The sequence below is a fragment of the Gopherus evgoodei genome, chromosome 3 (assembly GCF_007399415.2).
Source record: "Gopherus evgoodei ecotype Sinaloan lineage chromosome 3, rGopEvg1_v1.p, whole genome shotgun sequence".
Taxonomy (NCBI): Eukaryota; Metazoa; Chordata; order Testudines; family Testudinidae; genus Gopherus; species Gopherus evgoodei.
Window position 1 is genome coordinate 67577357 of NC_044324.1, and position 19411 is coordinate 67596767.

Genomic DNA, 19411 nt, shown 5'->3' on the forward strand with positions numbered 1-19411 from the left:
TGAGGAAGCCACTAAGCCGATTACCCTTCTTGCAATCAGGAGGATTACCATGGGCACATGGTACGTGAGGACCATGTACGAGTCAGGAAAGATGGCGCAGGTTGCAGCAGAGATGAGGAGACATACACTACGTAAGCAGCCAACTAACATCACCAGACAGGCACTGCGGTGGAATCCCCAAGACAAGCGGAAAAGAGGCCGTCCAAGAAACACCTGGCGACGTGATCTTCAGGCTGATAGCAAAAAAATGGGCTATACCTGGAACAAGCTAGAGCGAATGGCCCAGGATAGAGGACTCTGGAGATCTGTGGTTGGCGGCCCATACCCCGATTGGGGTGATGGGCATGAGTGAGTGAGTCAGCTACGAGAATAGCATAGCAGAAGTTGATGTATCTTAAGTCAACTTACCTCGTGTCCTCACAGTGCGGGGTCGACTGCTGCCGCTCCCCCGTCGACTCCACTTCCATCTCTCACCATGGTGGAGTACAGGAGTTGATGGCAGAACAATCGGGGATTGATTTATCATGTCTAAACTAAAAGCCACAAATCGATCCCCGATCGATCCCTACTCGCCGATTTGGTGCATAATGTAGATGTATCCTTAGTCCTTCTCTAGGGATTCGCAACTCTTTGCAAATGTCTCCTATTCTGGGCCTTCTTTTTGATAAATGCAGAGAGATCCCTCCAGGGTCCTTCCTTTAACCCTGTGTTGTTATACCAATTATACTAGACCAGTAAAAACCAGCAGGATCTTATTAAAAGGGATAAGACATTTGTCACATTTATTGTCAATACCATAATAAAATAAAAGATAACAGCAAACAATGTTGTTTGGCTACTTATTCCTATGATTACTTTTATATATATATATATATATATATATCTATATCCATTCACACAATCATTCATACAGGTTCTATATAGATATAGTTACCAGCCTAAAGTTGCTTGTGACAGAATACTGGCTAGGTACCCTATACACAAGAGTGGAGCCGAGTCCGGGTCAGGTGCACCTGATGCTCCTGGAGGCTGGCAGCAGAACCATAGACTCAAAGTCCTCAGTCTTTAGAGTCCAGTTTTATAGGGATTTTTCCCTATGTTAGTTCATGGGAGTTGTTTCATTCTGCTGTTGCTTGATCAATCAGCAGGTGGCTGGCTCCATTCTGTCAGATGTTTGTTAGGTACTTGGGGTGGATTCCAGTTCGCTCTCCGGGGGTCATCTGGTTGATTCCACTTGACACCTTCTTCGGGGGACACTGAATTTTTCAGGCTGGTAACTCCCTAACCATTCATTCATCATTTAAACTAGGCACTCATTCACATACACTTTTTATCTTTAGATAAAAATGAATTTACAGAGGTGGGGGTCTCTATTTGTAGTAATTATACAGTTTTGCCTGAGGCATAGGGTCAATTGACCGCTTGCCGCTGAGTCAATTACCCAGTTTAGCAGCTTACAGAGTCAATTGACAGCTCCCCCGCTGAGTCAATTGACCAATTTAGCACTACAAAGTTTCACTTAGAGAACAGGTGCTTAGAGTCTATTGACATTTAACAAGTTTTATACAAAGTATCTCTTTGGCTTCACAAAGACACAGCTATTTCTAACAATAAATCATTACAAATTTACTTCTAACATAAACCTTAAGTTCCAAAGTAGTAATTAACAATAAATCAATAAATCATTTCTCACATAAACCATGTTTAATATAAACCTTTAAATATCCCTACAGTGTCTCTCCTGTCTGGTCTTTTGCTGAAAGAGCAGGAATTCTCTATATGAAATTTCCTGTAGGGTACATGACTAGGGTGAAACATGTGACCTGCAACTACAGCTCCTAGTTTTACAGGGCTCATGACTTTAACAGGGGCAGTAGGATGCATGCATGTTCCCAGAAGTCCAGTACCCTATTACTTCCTGTATGACCTTGAGCAAATCAATGTATGTGGCAGAAGTGGGAACTGAACATAGGTCTGAGTCCAAATCCAGTGTTTTAATCACAGGATTCTTTTCTCTTTGCCATGTCTTTTTTTTTTTTTTCCAGACCATAGTATCTTTGGGTAGGGAATGTGCCTTTCCACCTGTATCGCAACTAGCACAATTTGAGTGCAACCAGAAACTACTACTAATTACAAAGGTAATGTGGCAATCACCACTTTTCATAGTGGTAATTGCCACATTACCTTTGTACAGGGGGGAGGGATAGCTCAGTGTTTTGAGCATTGACCTGCTAAACCAGGGGTTGTGAGTTCAAATCCTTGAGGGGGCCATTTAGGGAACCGAGGTTTGAAAAGAAAAAAACAAACTGGGGATTTGTCCTGCCTTGGGAAGGGGATTGGACTAGATGATCTCCTGAGGTCCCTTCCAACCCTGATATTCTATCACAGGACGTTCCTTCCCAAAGACAGCAGACTGGAATCTGTACTCTCAATGTTACCAAACTTCTATTGCATCTTTACAGGCCTCAGATATTCATATCCTTTGCAAGAGCCTTTCTTGCTTGGAAAGTTAGCTTCCTGGACAATGTTCCCCTATGGAGAAAGGACTTAATGTCAGTACTACGAAAGAGATCATTTAGCGACTGTCTTTGTGTTTGGCTTCCCTCTTAGACTCTAAATTTTGTGTCGAGCTATGGCTTATAAGGCAGTGGCCTGAAGACATATTTGCCTAGCAGCATGGACTACAGATGCCCAGATCAGCCATTTTATCACAACCTCCATATTTGTTGGAGGAAAGTTATGTTTTGGGTTTTTTTGTTTTGTTTTTGAGTTAGTGAGTAGGTCTTTTCCCTCTCCTCTTCAGTCAAATGACACAAGTCATCCTTTTGGAAATACTTTTTTCCCCCCAAGATTCATCAGATGAGACAATTAGTCAAAAGGATGTTGAAACAATACAGAAGTAGATCTAGAGCAAACTCCTCCAGACTGCCTCTCACTAACAAGACATAAGCATGTGCCTGCCCTCTGAAGCTTACAGTTAACTTGCTTCTTCCCAGTTCTGCTTAGAGAAGAATAGCAAACTTATCTTTCTAGAGTTTGACATAATCACCATAGACTATTTAAGAGTCTCTCCTGGTGTCATTTATTGACAAAATCAAATATATCAGTTTTGAAGTCGGTGGCCTGAGGTATTGTAATGTGAGAATTAATTAACTGGACTGAAGTAATTTTGTTCAGATTTTGTTTTTACTTACCATCATTTTTTCATATTTCACAGGCAGTAAATACAGTAGAGCAGAAAGTTATTATTATCCCAGAAGAAGAAAAGAGAGCTTTTACACGCTACTTCATTGATACTCTGAAGCCTAAGGATAAAGTCATCATATTTGTGGGAAAGAAACTTACGTATGTAATTGTTTAACCAATATTACATTCGTCTAGTTTGCTGTAAACTCATTATTTCGAAATTAATCAGTTATTCTCAGATCAAAATTACTATGACACTCAATTACTTTCAACCACATTGTAGTGCTAATATTGTCTTACTGTATTTCACCAGCACTATACATGACCATTGTATTTTACGCAAGTTCTCTGGTATCATAAAACTAATATGCATTGGAATGTGTCTGCACTGTGTTTACTTAAAATGGGCTTTAAGATTTTCTATACTCTTCACCAGCAGTTCCCTTTGGACCACACTTGCACACGCCTCTTTGTGACACTGTACGTGGAACGTACATGTAGTACTGTAAGCTCTGACTGACCCCAGTTCTTTCTCTACTGTCTTTTGTCTGGGATGGAATCCGCTAGCAGAGCCCACTTTTCCCAAGGTTCATCTTTGAGTGATTGCTCATGTCCATTCAACTTAGGTGTGCATGCTCGCCACATGCACCAGTGCCGGAAGCTTTCCTGGACTCACTCAAAATCCTATCTTCTTTTGTTAATAAACTTAAATCAACCGAGTGCTTTTTGAATTGAAGTGATTGTTAACTCAAGTTAAAGCACTGAGCTGTGTAGTTTGTCTCTCTACAGGACCGAACAAACCTTATTTTTCTGAATGGTCCAGGAACATAAAAATGGCCATACTGGGTCAGACGAAAGGTCGTCAAGCCCAGTATTCTGTCCTCTGAGAGTGGCCAGTGGCAGGTGCCTCAGAGCGAATGAACAGACACACAATCCCAGCTTCTGGAAAACAGAGGCTAGAAACACCATTCCTACCCATCCTGGCCAATAGCCATTGATGGACCTATCTTTCATGAATCTATCTAGCTCCCTTTTCAACCTCATTATAGTATTGCCTTTCACAACACCCTCTGGCAAGGAGTTCCAGAGGTTGACAGTGCATTGCATGAAGAAATACTTTCTTGTTTGTTTTAAACCTGCTACCTATTAATTTCTTTGGTGGCCCCTCGTTCTTGTATTATGAGGAGGAGTAAATAACTTCCTTATTTACTTTCTCTATACCACTCATGATTTTGTAGACCTCAATCATATCCCCCCTTAGTCGCCTCTTTTCCAAGCTGAAAAGTCCCTGTCTTATTAATCTCTCCTCATACGGAAGCCATTCTATACCCCTAATCATTTTTGTTGCCCTTTTCTGAACTTTTTCCAATTCCAGTATATCCTTTTTTTGAGATGGGGCAACCACATCTACATGCAGTATTCAACGTGTGGGCGTCCCATGGATTTATATAGAGGCACTATGATATTTTCTGTCTTAAATTATCTGTCCCTTTCTTGATAATTCCCAATGTTTGCTTTTTTGACTGCTGCTGCACATTGAGTGGATGATTTCAGAGAACTATCCACAATAACTCCAAGATCTTTCTTGAGTGGTAACAGCTAATTTAGACTCCATCATATATGTATAGTTAGGATTGTTTTCCAATGGGCATTACTTTGTATTTATCAACATTAAATTTAATCTGCCATTTTGTTGCCCAGTCATCCAGTTTTGTGAGATCCTTTTGTAGGTCTTCGCAGTCTGCCTGGGACTTAACTATCTTAAGTAGTTTTGTATCAGAGGGGTAGCCATGTTAGTCTGGATCTCTTAGTCTTAGCTGCTTGAGTAGTTTTCTATCATCTGCAAATTTTGCCACCTCACTGTTTACCCCTTTTTCCAGATCGTTTATGAATATGTTAAATAGGACTGGGCCCAGTACAGATCCCTGTATTTACCTCTCTCCATTCTGAAAACTGACCATTTATTCCTAACCTTTGTTTCCTATCTTTTAACCAGTTACCAGTCCATGAGAGAACCTTCCCTCTTATCCCATGACGGCTTATTTTGCTTAAGAGCCTTTAGTGAGGGACCTTGTCAAAGGCATTCTGAAAATCCAAATACACTATATCCACTGGATCTCCTTTGTCCATATGCTTGTTGACCCCCTCAAAGAATTCTAGTAGATTGGTGAAGCATGATTTCCCTTTACAAACCATGTTGACTATTTTCCAACAGATTATGTTCATCTATGTGTACTATAGTTTCAACCAGTTTGCCTGGTACTGAAGTGAGCCTTACTGGCCTGTAGTTACCAGGATCACCTCTGGAGCCCTTTTTAAAAATCTGCATCACATTAGCTATCCTCCAGTCATTTGGTACAGAAGCTGATTTAAATGATAGTAGTCCTGCAATTTCACATTTGAGTTCCTTCAGAACTCTTGAGTGAATACCAGTAGGTCCTGGAGACTTTTATTGCTGTTTAGTTTACCAATTTTGTTCCAAAACCTCCTCTTATGACACCTCACTTTGGGACAGTTCCTCAGATCTGTCGCCAAAAAGAATGGCTCAGTTTTGGGAATTTCCCTCACATCCTCAACGGTGAAGATCAATGCAAAGAATTCATGTAGTTTCTCCACAATAGCCTGATCGTCTTTGAGTGCTCCTCTAGCATCTTGATCATCCAGTGACCCCACTGGTTACTTAGCAGACTTTCTGCTTCTGATGTATTTAAAACAAATTTTGCTATCGCTTTTGGAGTCTTTGGCTAGCTGTTCCTCAAATTCTTTTTTGGTCTTTCTAATTATATTTTCATACCTCATTTGCCAGAGTTTATGCTCTTTTCTATTTTCCTTATTAGGATTTATCTTCCACTTCTTAAAGGATGCCTTTTTGCCTCTCACTGCTTCTTTTACTTTGTTATTTAACCATGGAGGCTCTTTTTTGGATCACTTGCTATGTTTTTTTACATTGGGGTATACGTTTAAGTTGAGCCTCTATTATGGTGTCTTTAAAGTTTCCGTGCAGCTTGCTGGGATTTTACTTTTGGTACTGTACCTTTTTAATTTCTGTTTCACTAACCTCATTTTTGTGTCGTTCCTCTTTCTGAAACTAAATGCTACAGTGTTGGGACCCTGTGGAATTTTCCCCACCCCAGGGATGTTAAATTTAATTATATCATGGTCACTTTTACCAAGGAAAGTGTTGGACATAGCAAAGCACATGGTTTTGGGAAAATTCAGCACTAGAGAGTGTTGGGCTCATTTTTCCAATCATAACCAAGGCTGGTAGAGACCGGAGTGTGGCTGTGGTATAACAAGTGGGCTGCTGGAGTCAGAGCTATGGAACCAGGGTGGTTTATAACATAGATAATTATTGCATGCCTGTTTGGTGTGTGGGAGCATCCAGATAAGGGAGGTATAGCTGTGGAGCATTTTAAGGCACTTATATTTTCAGGGCAAGTGATGACACAACTCCTCACTGGACAGGGTTACACCCCAGAACATGACAATGTATGACAACTATTTACCTGTTGTAGCATGTAACACCCAAGACTACTATAACAAAATTAATGAAAAATGTTTCTCTTCATGTTATATGCATTGACAGCATTTTCTAGATGCAGTGAAAATGACTATGGTCAGTTTCCTATTAGGCTAAATCTTTTACAGAATAATAGGGGAGAGGAATATTTTCAGGCATTAGAATATGTGGTTGTTAAATTACTAATTGACTGGACTCTGCCGGGCAAAATAGTTGAAATTACTTCTAAATTTTTTAATTAAAATAGATCTCAAATTGATATACTTCCTAAGACAGCGGTCCCCAACCTTTTCGTCTGACAGGCGCCAGATGAAGGACTGTGGTGGCGGTGAAGCACCTGCCAAAATGCCGCCGAATTTCTGCAGCATTTCGGTGGCGATGCCTCTCGATGACGTCGCTTTTCAGTGGCAAGTGACGTCTTTGAGAGGCATCGCTGCAGAATTGCGGTGGCATTTCGCGGATGCTCCACCGCCGACCAGGACGCAGGCGCATTTAGATGCCCCCACGGGCTCTATGGCACCCGCGGGCATCGCATTGGAGACCCCTGTCCTAAAATAATATCTTAAATTATTTCCAATACTTTTAGTCTGTTCAGATATTTTTGTGTCTTTTTGTATGTTATCACAATTTTGCTTACATATTACTAAAGTATCGCTTTTAAATGTGTTAAACATCTGATTTCCTTTTAGGATACTCTGTTAATGTAGTCATATTTACTATTATAAGACTATATACTTTCTCTCTTGACTGATGTATACTAGAATCAATATTGAACGTAGACATGACAAACCTTTTTATTCAACTATAACAGTATGAGATATTTACTGGGGGACTACTATATGAAGATGCTGTGTCCTAACTGAATATCATAACTAAGGCTAAGAGTGTCACAGATTCTGTGACTTCCAGAGACATCCATGACATTTTCTACCATAGCCCGAGGCATTGGGGCTGGAGCTGTCAGAAAGCAGGGGAAGCGCTCTCTCCTGCTGGGGGCAGAGACCCCTGTAATTCTAGGCCGCCTCTGCGGCAGAGGTCAGGCTCTCATTTTCCTGCACTCTCAGTCTTCAGTAAGCCCCCCCCACACACCCCCCCAAGCCTGCAATCTGTCCATGACTTTTACTGAAAATAACTATGACAAAATCTTAACCTTAGTCATAACTAGTTTTCTTGGGGCAGTTTTACCTTGTTCAGAAGCTGTTCAGTTCTCCACGCCAGAAGTGCAGTTTCTTATCTTGAAACAAAGCTAGAGGTGTGAGTCACTTTTTAAAAGACTATGAATTTTCTTTAAATTGGGTTTAGCACAATCTTTATTGTAAAACAATACATAATGTAGAATGTTGACTGAAGGAAGTAAAAATGGGGCATGAGCTTTCCTCAATATATGTTCATTTAGAAGTAGAAAACATTTCAGTTGCACATATTCTTTGTTCTAATTAACTGATAGGGGAAGTATCCTGAGTAGAAGATGCAGTATCATTTAGTTAGATCTCTTCATTAGTAAGTAGCATTTTAGAGCTGAAACCACTTTATTGAAAGCAAGTTCTGTTATAAGAGGAAGTCTATGGTTTTTGTTTACTCTCTGAATAAATGTGTGCGGCAGTGCATATAGCACTTTCAGTTCATAATAAATGACCTATAATAAGGCTAAAAGTATTGTTTTTCCTGAATTATGTGGGAAGGTATTTTGGGGTGAGAAATATTCTCTGACCAGGGCTTTCTATTTGGGTAAAAGCCTCATTCCCTGATTAAAAGTTAGTAAAATCTATCCAATTGATGTATGTGATATGAGTGTACATAAAAGATTTTTCAGTAATAGAAGACTTTCCTAATGTACGTGCCATTGAAATAGAGCTACACTCCTGGACTGGTAGGGAAAACACCCTGGACAGTGAGTTCTCATGAGGATGTTCACTTGGAATTGAGTAATTGGAAATATGAAACTGTTTTATCCTCATGAGGAATATCCCAATAATTATCCTTCAAATACAGAGAATAAAGGTACTTTCTGTTAAACATATTCTAAATACTTTGAAACATTTCCATTATTTAACAAGATATTAATCTGAAGCTGAAAGTAGCAAAAAACCTTCACAATACGTGTTCATGAACTACATTGTAGAAAGAATATTAGTGTACACTCTGGCCCAAAGAAGCATTTTCTACCATTAAAGGATCAGGGAACCCATTAAATCGTCTGCATGTGTGCCAAAAGTGAGAGAGATTTTGAAATGGTATCTGCTTGTTTTTAGTATGCCCTTGAGCTACTAAAGGTGTGAAGTAGGCTCCATTATTTTTTTCTTTTCACATGTTCTTTAAAGGTGATCACAAGGAAGGATAGTCTTGTGGGTAAGCCATTGAATTGGAGCTCTGTTGTAGTTCTGCAGTGTAGTATTCAGAGTCCCTAAATCCTTGTGCCTCAGTTCTTCCCCAGTAAAATAGATAAGTTCTTTTCTGTCTTCCAAGGGTATTGTAAGGATAAATCTATAAATACATGTGAGGTTTTCAAATGCTACTGTGATAGGGACTATACGAGTATTTACCGTCACTCTAGTTTGTCTCCCAAGCTGCCCCTCAAAACTTAGGCAACAACTCTGATCTGAATGAGCATTCTGATATTGACATTTGAAAAAGTTCACCAAATATATATTTGCGTAGGTGTGCTCACTTCCAGTACTGTCACAATAAGTCTCTTCTTAACTAGAGCAGACTAAGATAGTTATGAACATAAGCATTCCTATTTGCTAGTGGTTCATTCCTCGTGCATTTTAAAGTATTCAAAGGTACCTCTATCTAATTTTAGAGCTGATGACTTATCAAGTGATTTTAGTCTCCAAGGAATTCCAGTTCAGTCCCTTCATGGCAACAGAGAACAGTGTGATCGAGAACAAGCTTTGGATGACTTTAAGAAAGGCAAGTATTGCCCTTAAATGCTATTCAGTTGAGCCTGGCAGTTTCAGAATATACTATATAAAACTTAATATCCACACCAGTAGCATAATGGTTTTTGTAACACAGAGCAGTTAAAAGTAAAATTACTTCAATGTTAAATGTGTGGGAGTAAGACTCAGAATATTTTTAATAGTATTTGGTACATTAATACAAGTGCTAGAAAAACATGTATGGAAGAGGAGATAAGTTGTTGCTTTATCCGTTAAAAATTGAAATGGCCATGAGTGAAAATGAGATGACAGGTTAAAGTACTGCTGACTTCTCTCTTATATTTTGGAATTTAAAAAAAAAACAAAAACAGTATTTTGTTAGAATGAAGGCTGAGTATGAAATGTTTGTTGGGTGGTGGTTTTCGTGTAGTAAAACCCACCTGGTCCATGATTGTGTCCTGCTAAGGAGAATGGCATTAAGATGAAGGCTAGTCCAGTTGTTGGGATGCTCACTTAAGACTTGGAAGATCTGAGTTCAGTTTGCTGATCAACTAGATTTCTTGTGGGATGGGCAAGTCTTTCTGTGCCTCAGTTCCTCATTTGTAAAATGGTAGTAATAGAAATTATTTTCATCAGTTGGTGCTGCAAGGCTAAATACGTTGGATTGTGTGCTCTGATACTAGGATAATGGGGGCCATATAAGCATTGAAGGTGGATAGATAAGCAAGATAAAAGACCAATGTATATTTTCCATACATGCTTATTGCAGGAAGAGTGAGGATACTGATAGCTACAGATTTAGCATCCCGTGGGCTTGATGTACAGGATATTACTCATGTTTTCAATTTTGATTTTCCTCGGAACATTGAAGAGTATGTTCATAGAGTAGGTCGTACTGGACGAGCAGGGTAAGTGGCTTTTCTATGTATAAACTAAATTATCTTTCATCTTTTAAAAATGACATTAAAGCTTGCTACTTAGAATTACTCACATTTTTATTTAATGTACATTTTTAATATATGGTTTCTAAGATGTTTGAGCAATAGATAATATAAATCTTATTGCTGATGCAATGTGAGATCAACATAAATGATGCTTCCAGAGAATGATGTGTATACCAAGATACATTTCAAATACTAATGTTCCATTTCTGGCATTGTGTATTTTGAAATCAATTAGCACATCAGGGTTCTGATGTGAGGTTGGTAATTATTTGGGTTATAAACAAAAAATGAAAATGGGTTTAAACCTGAGTAGAGTCATATTTTTAAGATGTTATAGATTAATATTTCCTTGTCTTAAATCTATTCTACAGTGTAAACTACTGTAAAAAATTCTCTGTCAGCTCCCTAGGAATTCCCTCAACAAGCATACTTTGCATGTCAAGAGTTGCACCTTACTACAGTCATACAGCTTGTTGGCTTCAAAGAAAGGTTTGAATGCCAGATTAACTCCAGAAATTTAACAAAAAAAATAAGATGATGAAAAAACATACTTTCTATATAGCCTTCTGTCAGCATTTGGTGATGTATGGTATTTGTCATATAAAGACTGTAGCTAGTTTCTGATTTCTTCTTAGCCTTGAGCCATAAAAGTGTGCCAATAATGCCTATAAAACAAGTGCCATTTAAATTATTAGTCTGTATACAGGAAGTGATTAAGTTCATAGGGAAACACTCTCTCCCTTAAAGATATAATTATGATTTTGAAGTAAGTTTAAAATTAAGATGCCAGTTGTTCTTACTGCAAATGATACTCCTTAGGGATTTCTGCACATCTGCGGATGTGCAGCATTCCTCTGTCTCGCTTTAAAAAAAAATTTTTTTTGCCCAAGTTCGGCAGTTCTGCTTTTTCCCACCTGAGGCCGCTGCATTCATGCTGGCTGTTCTAGTGCCACAGCGGCCTCTGGTGGGGAAAAAGGCGGAACTGCAGCACTTAAGCAAAACGTATTTTATGCAGGAAAATACAAAATTCTATGCCCAGTGCTGCAGAATTCCCTCAAGAGTAGAAGTTCATCACAGCCCCCTGCCTGCGGAGCCAGGTTAGGACAGAGAGGAGTACACATTGCTGCTGGGGGGGGGGTCACAGACTGGGGTTAAGAATGGCTAGTCGGGGGGACAGACTGGAACATGGGCTCAGGAGCTAGTGGGGTGACAGTGTTGAGCATGGGGATGAGGAAGGGGGGCTGCAGAGACCCATGGGGATAAGGGGTGTGGGGAAAGGGGCAGATGTGGTTGACTGACTGAATGGGAGAGGCTTGAGGTCAGCCAGGATCTGCATGGGGGAGGCTTCCCAACACCGTAACAATCCCACACATATCACAAAAAAAACTTCCTACCCACACCCAACACCCTCCAAGTTCACTCCTAGGCTCCTCCTTGCTCTCTCAACTCCTCTGTTACCTCTGACTCCCCCAAACTTTTGCACTGCTTTTGACAGGTGCAGGAAATACAGTTCTGTATTGTAATTTAAATGAATTATACAAAGTTCTGTATTAATATGCCTAGTAAGGAATCTATTTGTCAAAAAAAAATTACCAGAATCTTTTTTTTTTGCTCTGTACTGTTACAGACATACTTGCTGACAGGTATTTTGAAATAAATTACCAAAATAATTGAAACAGGCATGATTATATTGTGTTATTTTGACAAAATGTGCAGAATTTTGCAGAATTTTCAAATATTTTGCTGCAGAATTTTTAATTTTTTGGTGTGGAATTCCACCAGAAGTAAAATGAAAGATCACAGAGTAAATATTTGTCCCCATAGTAAACTGGGAGATGGAATTTGAAAACATAATTGGTATTTCTGAACTTCTTGCTGGTAGTTGTAGCCATTTTGCTCCAGTTTCACGACTGTCACTGGCAGTACAGTGGGGCTCTAAACCTGTTCCCATTCTACCTTAATCAAATAATAATGATGGCAAAAATATTATAACTTTACATTTATATAGTATTAGTCATCCCAAAAGAAATCATGACCTCTGTGGGGTTGTGACCTTCGTTATGGCAGTCAGTTTGGGGGAACAATTGAACAGGTGCTGCGTACAGCCAATCCAAGGACCCTAGAGAAGCTTAAAAGTCTAGAAGATGGACAAATGATTCCATTATATAAAATGAACTCAACAGTTCTCATTTTCCCTACATAACCTCGTTTTCACATGTATTGCGTCCCCAGACAGCATGGGGGATGCCATTTAAAAATGGCATCCTCTCTGCAGTGTTACCTCATGCACACTGTACATGCAAGGTCACATCACACAGAGGATGTTATTTAGCTCTGCAAAATGGCACTCTCCACACAGTGTGACCTCACACACATACGGAGTGTGTGAGGTCACACTATGGAGGATGCCATTTTGTGGAGCTAAAAACATCCTCTGTGCGGTGTGACCTTGCATGTGTGGGGTCACACTGTGCGGGGGCACCATTTTGCAAAACATCAACCTCTGCATACTTGGGATTGCTGCAACCCCATCTGCTGATGGAGTTACTCCACTTGTGATTGTGATCCAGTTTGGGAACTTCTGATTTAACAAAAAGGAACAGCTGCTGCTAATGAAGATGCTTTACTGAGGTGACATAAGACAGGCGCAGTTTGCCTAAGAAGGCTGTACTGAGCCTCTCATGGGTCGGAGCTTTGTTGATAGGCATTTTCCTAATGCTTCTATATTAGTATGTTTCTTGGATTTTATTCTAGGGAGTTCATTTTAATGTATTGTACAGATTTGTTCTTATAAAATAAATATATATTCCATATCTGTATCTCTTTATATATGCAAATTGCACTGCTTTTAAGCTATTGATGTATATGGTTACAGTATTTCAATGTCAGAAAAAACACTTTACCATGTAAACGTTATCCTTTTTAAAGTAGTATTGGGCAGAATGAGAACTGACTGTAAAGACTTTCATATTGATTTTAATACTTCAAATTTCATAAATGACATTCTCTAGCAATAAGAGGAAGTAAAGAAGTTTTAAAGTAGTCAACGTGTCTTGCAGCACGGTCCAGTGGATGAGGCATGGACTAGGAACCATGGGACCAGATTTCTGATTTCAGTTCTGACATTCAGTTGCTCTTTAACATAGGGCAAGTCACTTAACCTTTGTGCCTCCATTTTCCCATTTGTAAAATGGTGATGATCTACCTGGTTAATTAGAGTGCTGTTAGATCTACAGATGAAACACATAAGTGGTTAGTAGTAAGAGTGTTTAGGGAACATTTAATGCAGCACTAATGTTGTAACCCGTAAAGGTATGGTCTTGCAAATTGTTTCTTATGGACAAGACATAAGAATATAAAATGTCTGATAACTCATTTGTGCCTAATGTGGATGAGACTTAGGAGTGAACTCTTCAAATGTATATATGTTTCTGCTCTGTACAGCCAAATTCAAGGAATCTGAAGATTCCTTTAAAAGTCTAGAAGCAGGACAGAAGATTCAGCAGCACATTGCCAAAACTGATTGCATAGCTGCAGACGACTACTTTTTTTTTTTTAAATGTACCAATTCACTGCAGTTGCTGCAGAGGAGTAACTATGAAGCTAGAAAACATTTTCTAGGATATACAGGTGAAGCAGAGAGAAGTCCAGTTTCTTCCTAGCCCAGGCAGCGTGACAGTAAATGTCTGCTTGGAAAGCTTGTGCACAAATTCCATTCAGTGAAGAAAAAACATACAGGAGACACACAGACAATGGGCCAAATTCTGAAAACCAGTGGCCAGCAGCACGAGAAGGCACCAATCACTAGTGGTGCCTTGGAGCTATTGTAAATTGCTCAGAGAAGTTGTCTGGTCTCTTCTTTGGCTTCAGGCCAGTAGAGAAGGTACTCCATCAAGTAATAGCGCTGACAGGAGCAGGATGGAGGCTGGGTTGTAGTACCCCATTTATGGATTTATTACCATGTTTCACCCCTAGGATTGTCACTGAACGCATTTTCCCCAAGAGATTATTCCTGCCTCTGACTGGAATAATTCGTTGGGAGAAGGGAAGAGATCCTTTCAGGCTAGACAGAATACAAACATGCAGGCTGCTCTCGCAATGTGTGCATTCACCTAACCACTTGTGAGTCCATTTTGTGCTTTTCTGAGTTTGGCTTAATGTGCTCAATGTTTAGTTTTCTAGAAGACTTCAGATTAGTGTGTGTTAGTGTTGTACTAAATATTAACCTTTTTCAAAGTGGTCCAGAATAGTTTATAGACATACCATATTCAGAAATTAATTGTCAAATGAGTTTTCTACATGAATGAATTAAGTACCAGGCCTAAAGATGTTAATGGGACAGCAATAAATCAGTTTGTATAATAAAAGCAACACCATCAAGGAGTCTAGCCTTTCTATCAGTTCTGTTAATGAAAACTTAATTTACAAATTGCAAAGTTATTTCTGAAATCTCAATATTTTGCGCTTCTGACTTTCTCCTCTCCTTGAACAAGTTTAGCTTCTTATGCCTTTTTATTCTAGTTAGCTGAAGTTTTACACTCTGTTTCTAAGCAGACATCTAGTCTCCTTCAAAATGGACTGGCATCAGATTTTTTATTTTTTTTGGCTTGGCTTTAGTTTGCTGTAGGAACAGGTGTATCCTCTGAAGTTAATTCTGTTATGGTTTCAAGAATATACTGGTAGGAAGTTTCCAACAATGTAGTTTTCTCTTCTCTTGAAGAGTAAGAATGTATTTTTCTCTTAGACGCACAGGGGAGGCTGTAACACTTGTCACTAGGAATGACTGGAGGATTGCGTCTGAGCTGATCAGCATTCTTGAAAGAGCAAATCAAGTAAGAATATTTACCTTAGCAGGGCAATGTCTACATAGCTCTCAATTGTTTAAATATGAGTAGATCCCATTTGAAATGGTATTTTAGCATAGGGGAGAAGCTTACTGAGAAGCCCGTTCTTAACTGTATAATTTGTAGTTTCACTGGGAAAATTGGGAGCTTGGGCCCTCCAGCCTTCAAAAAAAAATAAATCTTCAGAGATTGGATATTCTGGCAGTGGTGCTTTACCTCAGCTGTAAAAAGAGAAGCCAAAAGACAGAAGCTGTTGCCATTCAATATGGCAGAGTCTGCCTAACTTCAATTAAGCCCTTCAGCTGAGCAGTGAAAAAGGACTATACAAGGGAGTGGACTGGGTTTTCCAAAAAGGATTTGTTACATGATTGTCCATATGTTATCCACTCTTGGTATGCATGTGCCCTGTCTTTTGGCCAGCAGCATCCACTAGGGCTGTGCATACCTGAGTGTCCTTCTGTTCAGTTCACAGGCTTAAAGAGTGAAGTGGGCTCAGCTGTCTCTAATTTCCTTCTTATTACTTGTGGCTCTGAGACGAAATCTTGGCAGTGTCCAGGCCTTAATGTGCTTGTGTAAACTGTTTTCCTTGTAGGTACTTGTAAATATGTGTGCAAGGATTAGGATTATGGTGAGGAATATTAGATATAATTATTTTTCTTCTTCAAGGGAAAATATTTTCCCTTAATACAGGGAATTACTCATAACTGAATTAAGTCTCCTGACTTTAAAACCTGCCCCTCCTCCCCCATGCTGCTTAATGATGGCCACACAAGATGTTTATTTTGTCTCAGAGAAAGGACATAGATTTGATAAGGTTTTCCATCTGTAGTACTCTTCAAAAAGGACCAGAAGTTGAGAAAGGCTCACCTCAAACTTCCTTTTAGACTGCTCTGTAGCCTGCCTTAGATCTGTGCAAGCAAAGAAACTTCCCTGTCCCCCCATCCCCAAAAAGCTTACCCTAGGTCCAGAAGTGCTCTAGTAAAGCTTTAGATCAGCAGCTAATTCCTGAGCCCCATCCTCCAAGAGAATCCTGGCTGTGGACTCTGGTAGGATTGTTTAGATCCCTAAGTAAACTTTGGATGGGATAGAAAGGATCATCATTTCTCTGAGAAGCATAAAGGTATTTCACCTGTTGCAGACCTGAGTAAAGTGGTTGAAATTGTCTTACTACTCCCAGTCTAAGGGGGCTTCGTTGCCTGCATCAGGCACTGCTGGATCCCCAAGGGAGCAGTGCTGGACCCTTTGCACCATCTTTGGGTGGAACAGAGAGTGCAGTATTGATTCATCAGCAGAGTACACTATGGCGCTATAATCCCCTTTTCCACTTCTCAAGGCAATATTTTTTTAACTGAGATCATTTGCAGTAGTGGGAGACCACCACCAAGTATCAGCTGAACCAGACTCACTGTTGCTGTCCTTGGTCCTGAATGTCTCTTCTAGAGTGCCAGCTACTACTGCTGCTGTGGATCTGAGTACCTCTTCAACACAGGTTGAGCCACATCTAGGGGTGGATTCTAAGATACCCCAACAGGGTAACCCCTCTTTTGGATGAGGACTGCTTTGTCTCTTTATCTGATTCAAAACAAAATAAAGAAGAATCTCCTGATTATTCCCTGAATTCATATTCATATGACCCTTAAGACTCAGATTTGAGAGCCTCTGTCAAGATCTAGGGGTTACAGAGACAGGCAGTCGTTTTTGGTGGCATCCACCTTGTCTCTGGGCCTTTTCCCCTATAACAGACTGCTGGCCCTACTGTTCACAACAACTGGGACAACCTGCATCTGCATCCACTCCAGAATTAGGACCATTTCTCCTGTACCGTGTTAAGGTATTGTTTCTCAAACTGCACTGCAACACACTGAGCACCTACCAGAGATATCAAAAGAAAAGCATCCTTCCATGGGTGCTCAGTCCATCTGTGGCTGTTGCTACTTCATCACCAGGTGAGGCAATGGTTCCTTCAGCTCCCTCTCAACCAGTTATAAAAGTTTCAGGACTTGGTCCACCATATAGAAAATTGAATAGAAACTTCTGTGGAGGTGGTACTGGAGAGCTCCTGCAAGCTCTTAGATATACTCCATGCATAGTTGCCAGGTTTTACTTATCCATGAAGCCTTGTTGGAACTGGCAGAGGACATCTGGATCATTCAAGCATCAGTTGCACTGACATCTAAGAAAGCGGATAAAGTGTATTAGATACTCTCAGAGGGAGGATGGTACCCATAATTCCTTGTGTACTAGATTCACTTTCTTGTCATGGTGGCCAATGAGAGAAATAGAAAGTAGCAACCAAAAATTACACCAAAAGGCAGGAGGACAAAGTGTCTCTAATTACTGATCAATTAGCCAGCAATTAAAAATTGCCATTACCCTTTGTTAGTAAGATATAATTACTTGAACTGGTGCAGGGTCTTAGACTTTGCTAATAACGTTCTTCAGGAGAGCAAGAAAAAGTGCAAGTCAGAAATTTTCTGAGGGGCAATTGGTAGCCCTAACATCTTTCCAGGCCACTGTAGGTGCCTCCAATACAACAGCTAGATACATAGCAACTTCTATCACCATAGGGATAGCATCCTAGTTATGGTCTTTGATATTGCATGGTTGGGAAGGTGAAGACAGCAATTAAAGATCTCCCTTTCAAAGGCTCTGCACTCTTTTTCACAAAGGCAGCTGGTGCTTTGCATTTTAGAATCCCAGCCCAGGCTCCAGTTGCTAGGCATATACGCCACCAGCTGCTAGAGGAAACAAGGAAGACAGCAATCTTATACCACACAAAGATCATGGCTGAGCTTCTTTTTCAGGCAAAGATGCTTGGAATCTCAGAAGAAGAGACATCTTCCAGAAAAGGAGACCTTCAGCCTCTATGTATGCTGAATCCGATCTTTGTCCTGGATATAAAGAACATTACAGTTCAGCCACAATCTTGGACAGAGCATCACCTGATTAAGGACGTGGTCAGAGACTTTCCAGCATCCAGGCAATAAGAAAGACAAATGATCCTGATTCGACCACAAAGTCTTGTGGACTCCAAATTGTAAAGCAGTTGACCCTAAACTTTTCATGGTCATGCCCCGCATTGCCCCTATTATCACCTTCTCAGGGGCCAGGAGCAGGACCACAGCACCCAATGGGGGTGTGCAGACAGGAGTACGGGGGACGAGGCTGAGGCTGCAGCTGGGGTGGGTCTAGGAATGAGAACTGAACCGTTACGGGGGGGGCAGGACTGAGCCCAAGAATGGACCTGCAGCTGGGGGTTGGAAACGGGCTAGGGCTGCGGTCAAGGGGCCAAGGCTGGTGCTGGGAGTGGAGTCGGAGTCACAGCTGGAGTTGGAGCAGAGTTGGCAGTGTAGAACAGGGCTGGGTGGTGCTCTCACCCCACCCCTCATGGGAGCTGGCCTGAGCCCCTCCATGCCCCCCCCTTAAAAAATTTCCTCCATTTCCCCCCTAGGGGGGCACGCCTCACATTTTGGGGACCTATGTTACAAAGCTTGGTGAGGGGCAACAGCACCCCACTCATGGGAGGAGGAACTGAGGATTTGATGAATCATTACTAAGGCTAAAATTAGTCAAATCAGTCATGGATTCCGTGACTTGGACCTCCGTGACATCTTCTTCGGCATCAATTGTCAGGGGCTGAAGCTGGGACTGCACCCCTGCTCTGCAACTGGGGCTAGAACCAGGGCCTTGTGGCAAGGGCTGTGCCCCCCACCATGGCAGGGGGCTCTGCCTGTCAGTCTTTCTACCCCTCTATGGGACTCCAGCTGTCATTCCTCCCCCCTACCTAGTCCTGCCCTCCCCCTCCCATTTATTTTTAGTAAAGTCATGGACAGGCCACAGGCTCCCATAAATTTTTGTTTATTGCCCGTGACCTGTCCATGACTTTTACTAAAAATAACTATGACAATATCTTAGTCTTAATTATTACTATTCTGTGCTGGTCTTGGCCATTGACACACTGGCCCACACAGATGTTCCTGGGTTTTCAGACACCCTGTACTGGATGAAAAGAGAGAGGCAGAAACTTGAGCACCA

The 19411-nt window shown here is 40.7% G+C and overlaps 1 protein-coding gene across 1 annotated transcript in view; it reads left to right on the forward strand.

Moving 5' to 3' along the window:
* DDX43 (DEAD-box helicase 43) overlaps positions 1-15427 on the forward strand; it is a 49043-nt gene extending 33616 nt beyond the window's left edge. The window contains exons 12-15 of the mRNA XM_030555758.1: positions 3218-3345; positions 9510-9623; positions 10362-10496; positions 15277-15427. Coding sequence (XP_030411618.1) covers positions 3218-3345; positions 9510-9623; positions 10362-10496; positions 15277-15427 — 528 coding nt within the window. The remainder of the gene's footprint in view (positions 1-3217; positions 3346-9509; positions 9624-10361; positions 10497-15276) is intronic.
* The last annotated feature ends 3984 nt before the right edge of the window (positions 15428-19411 follow it).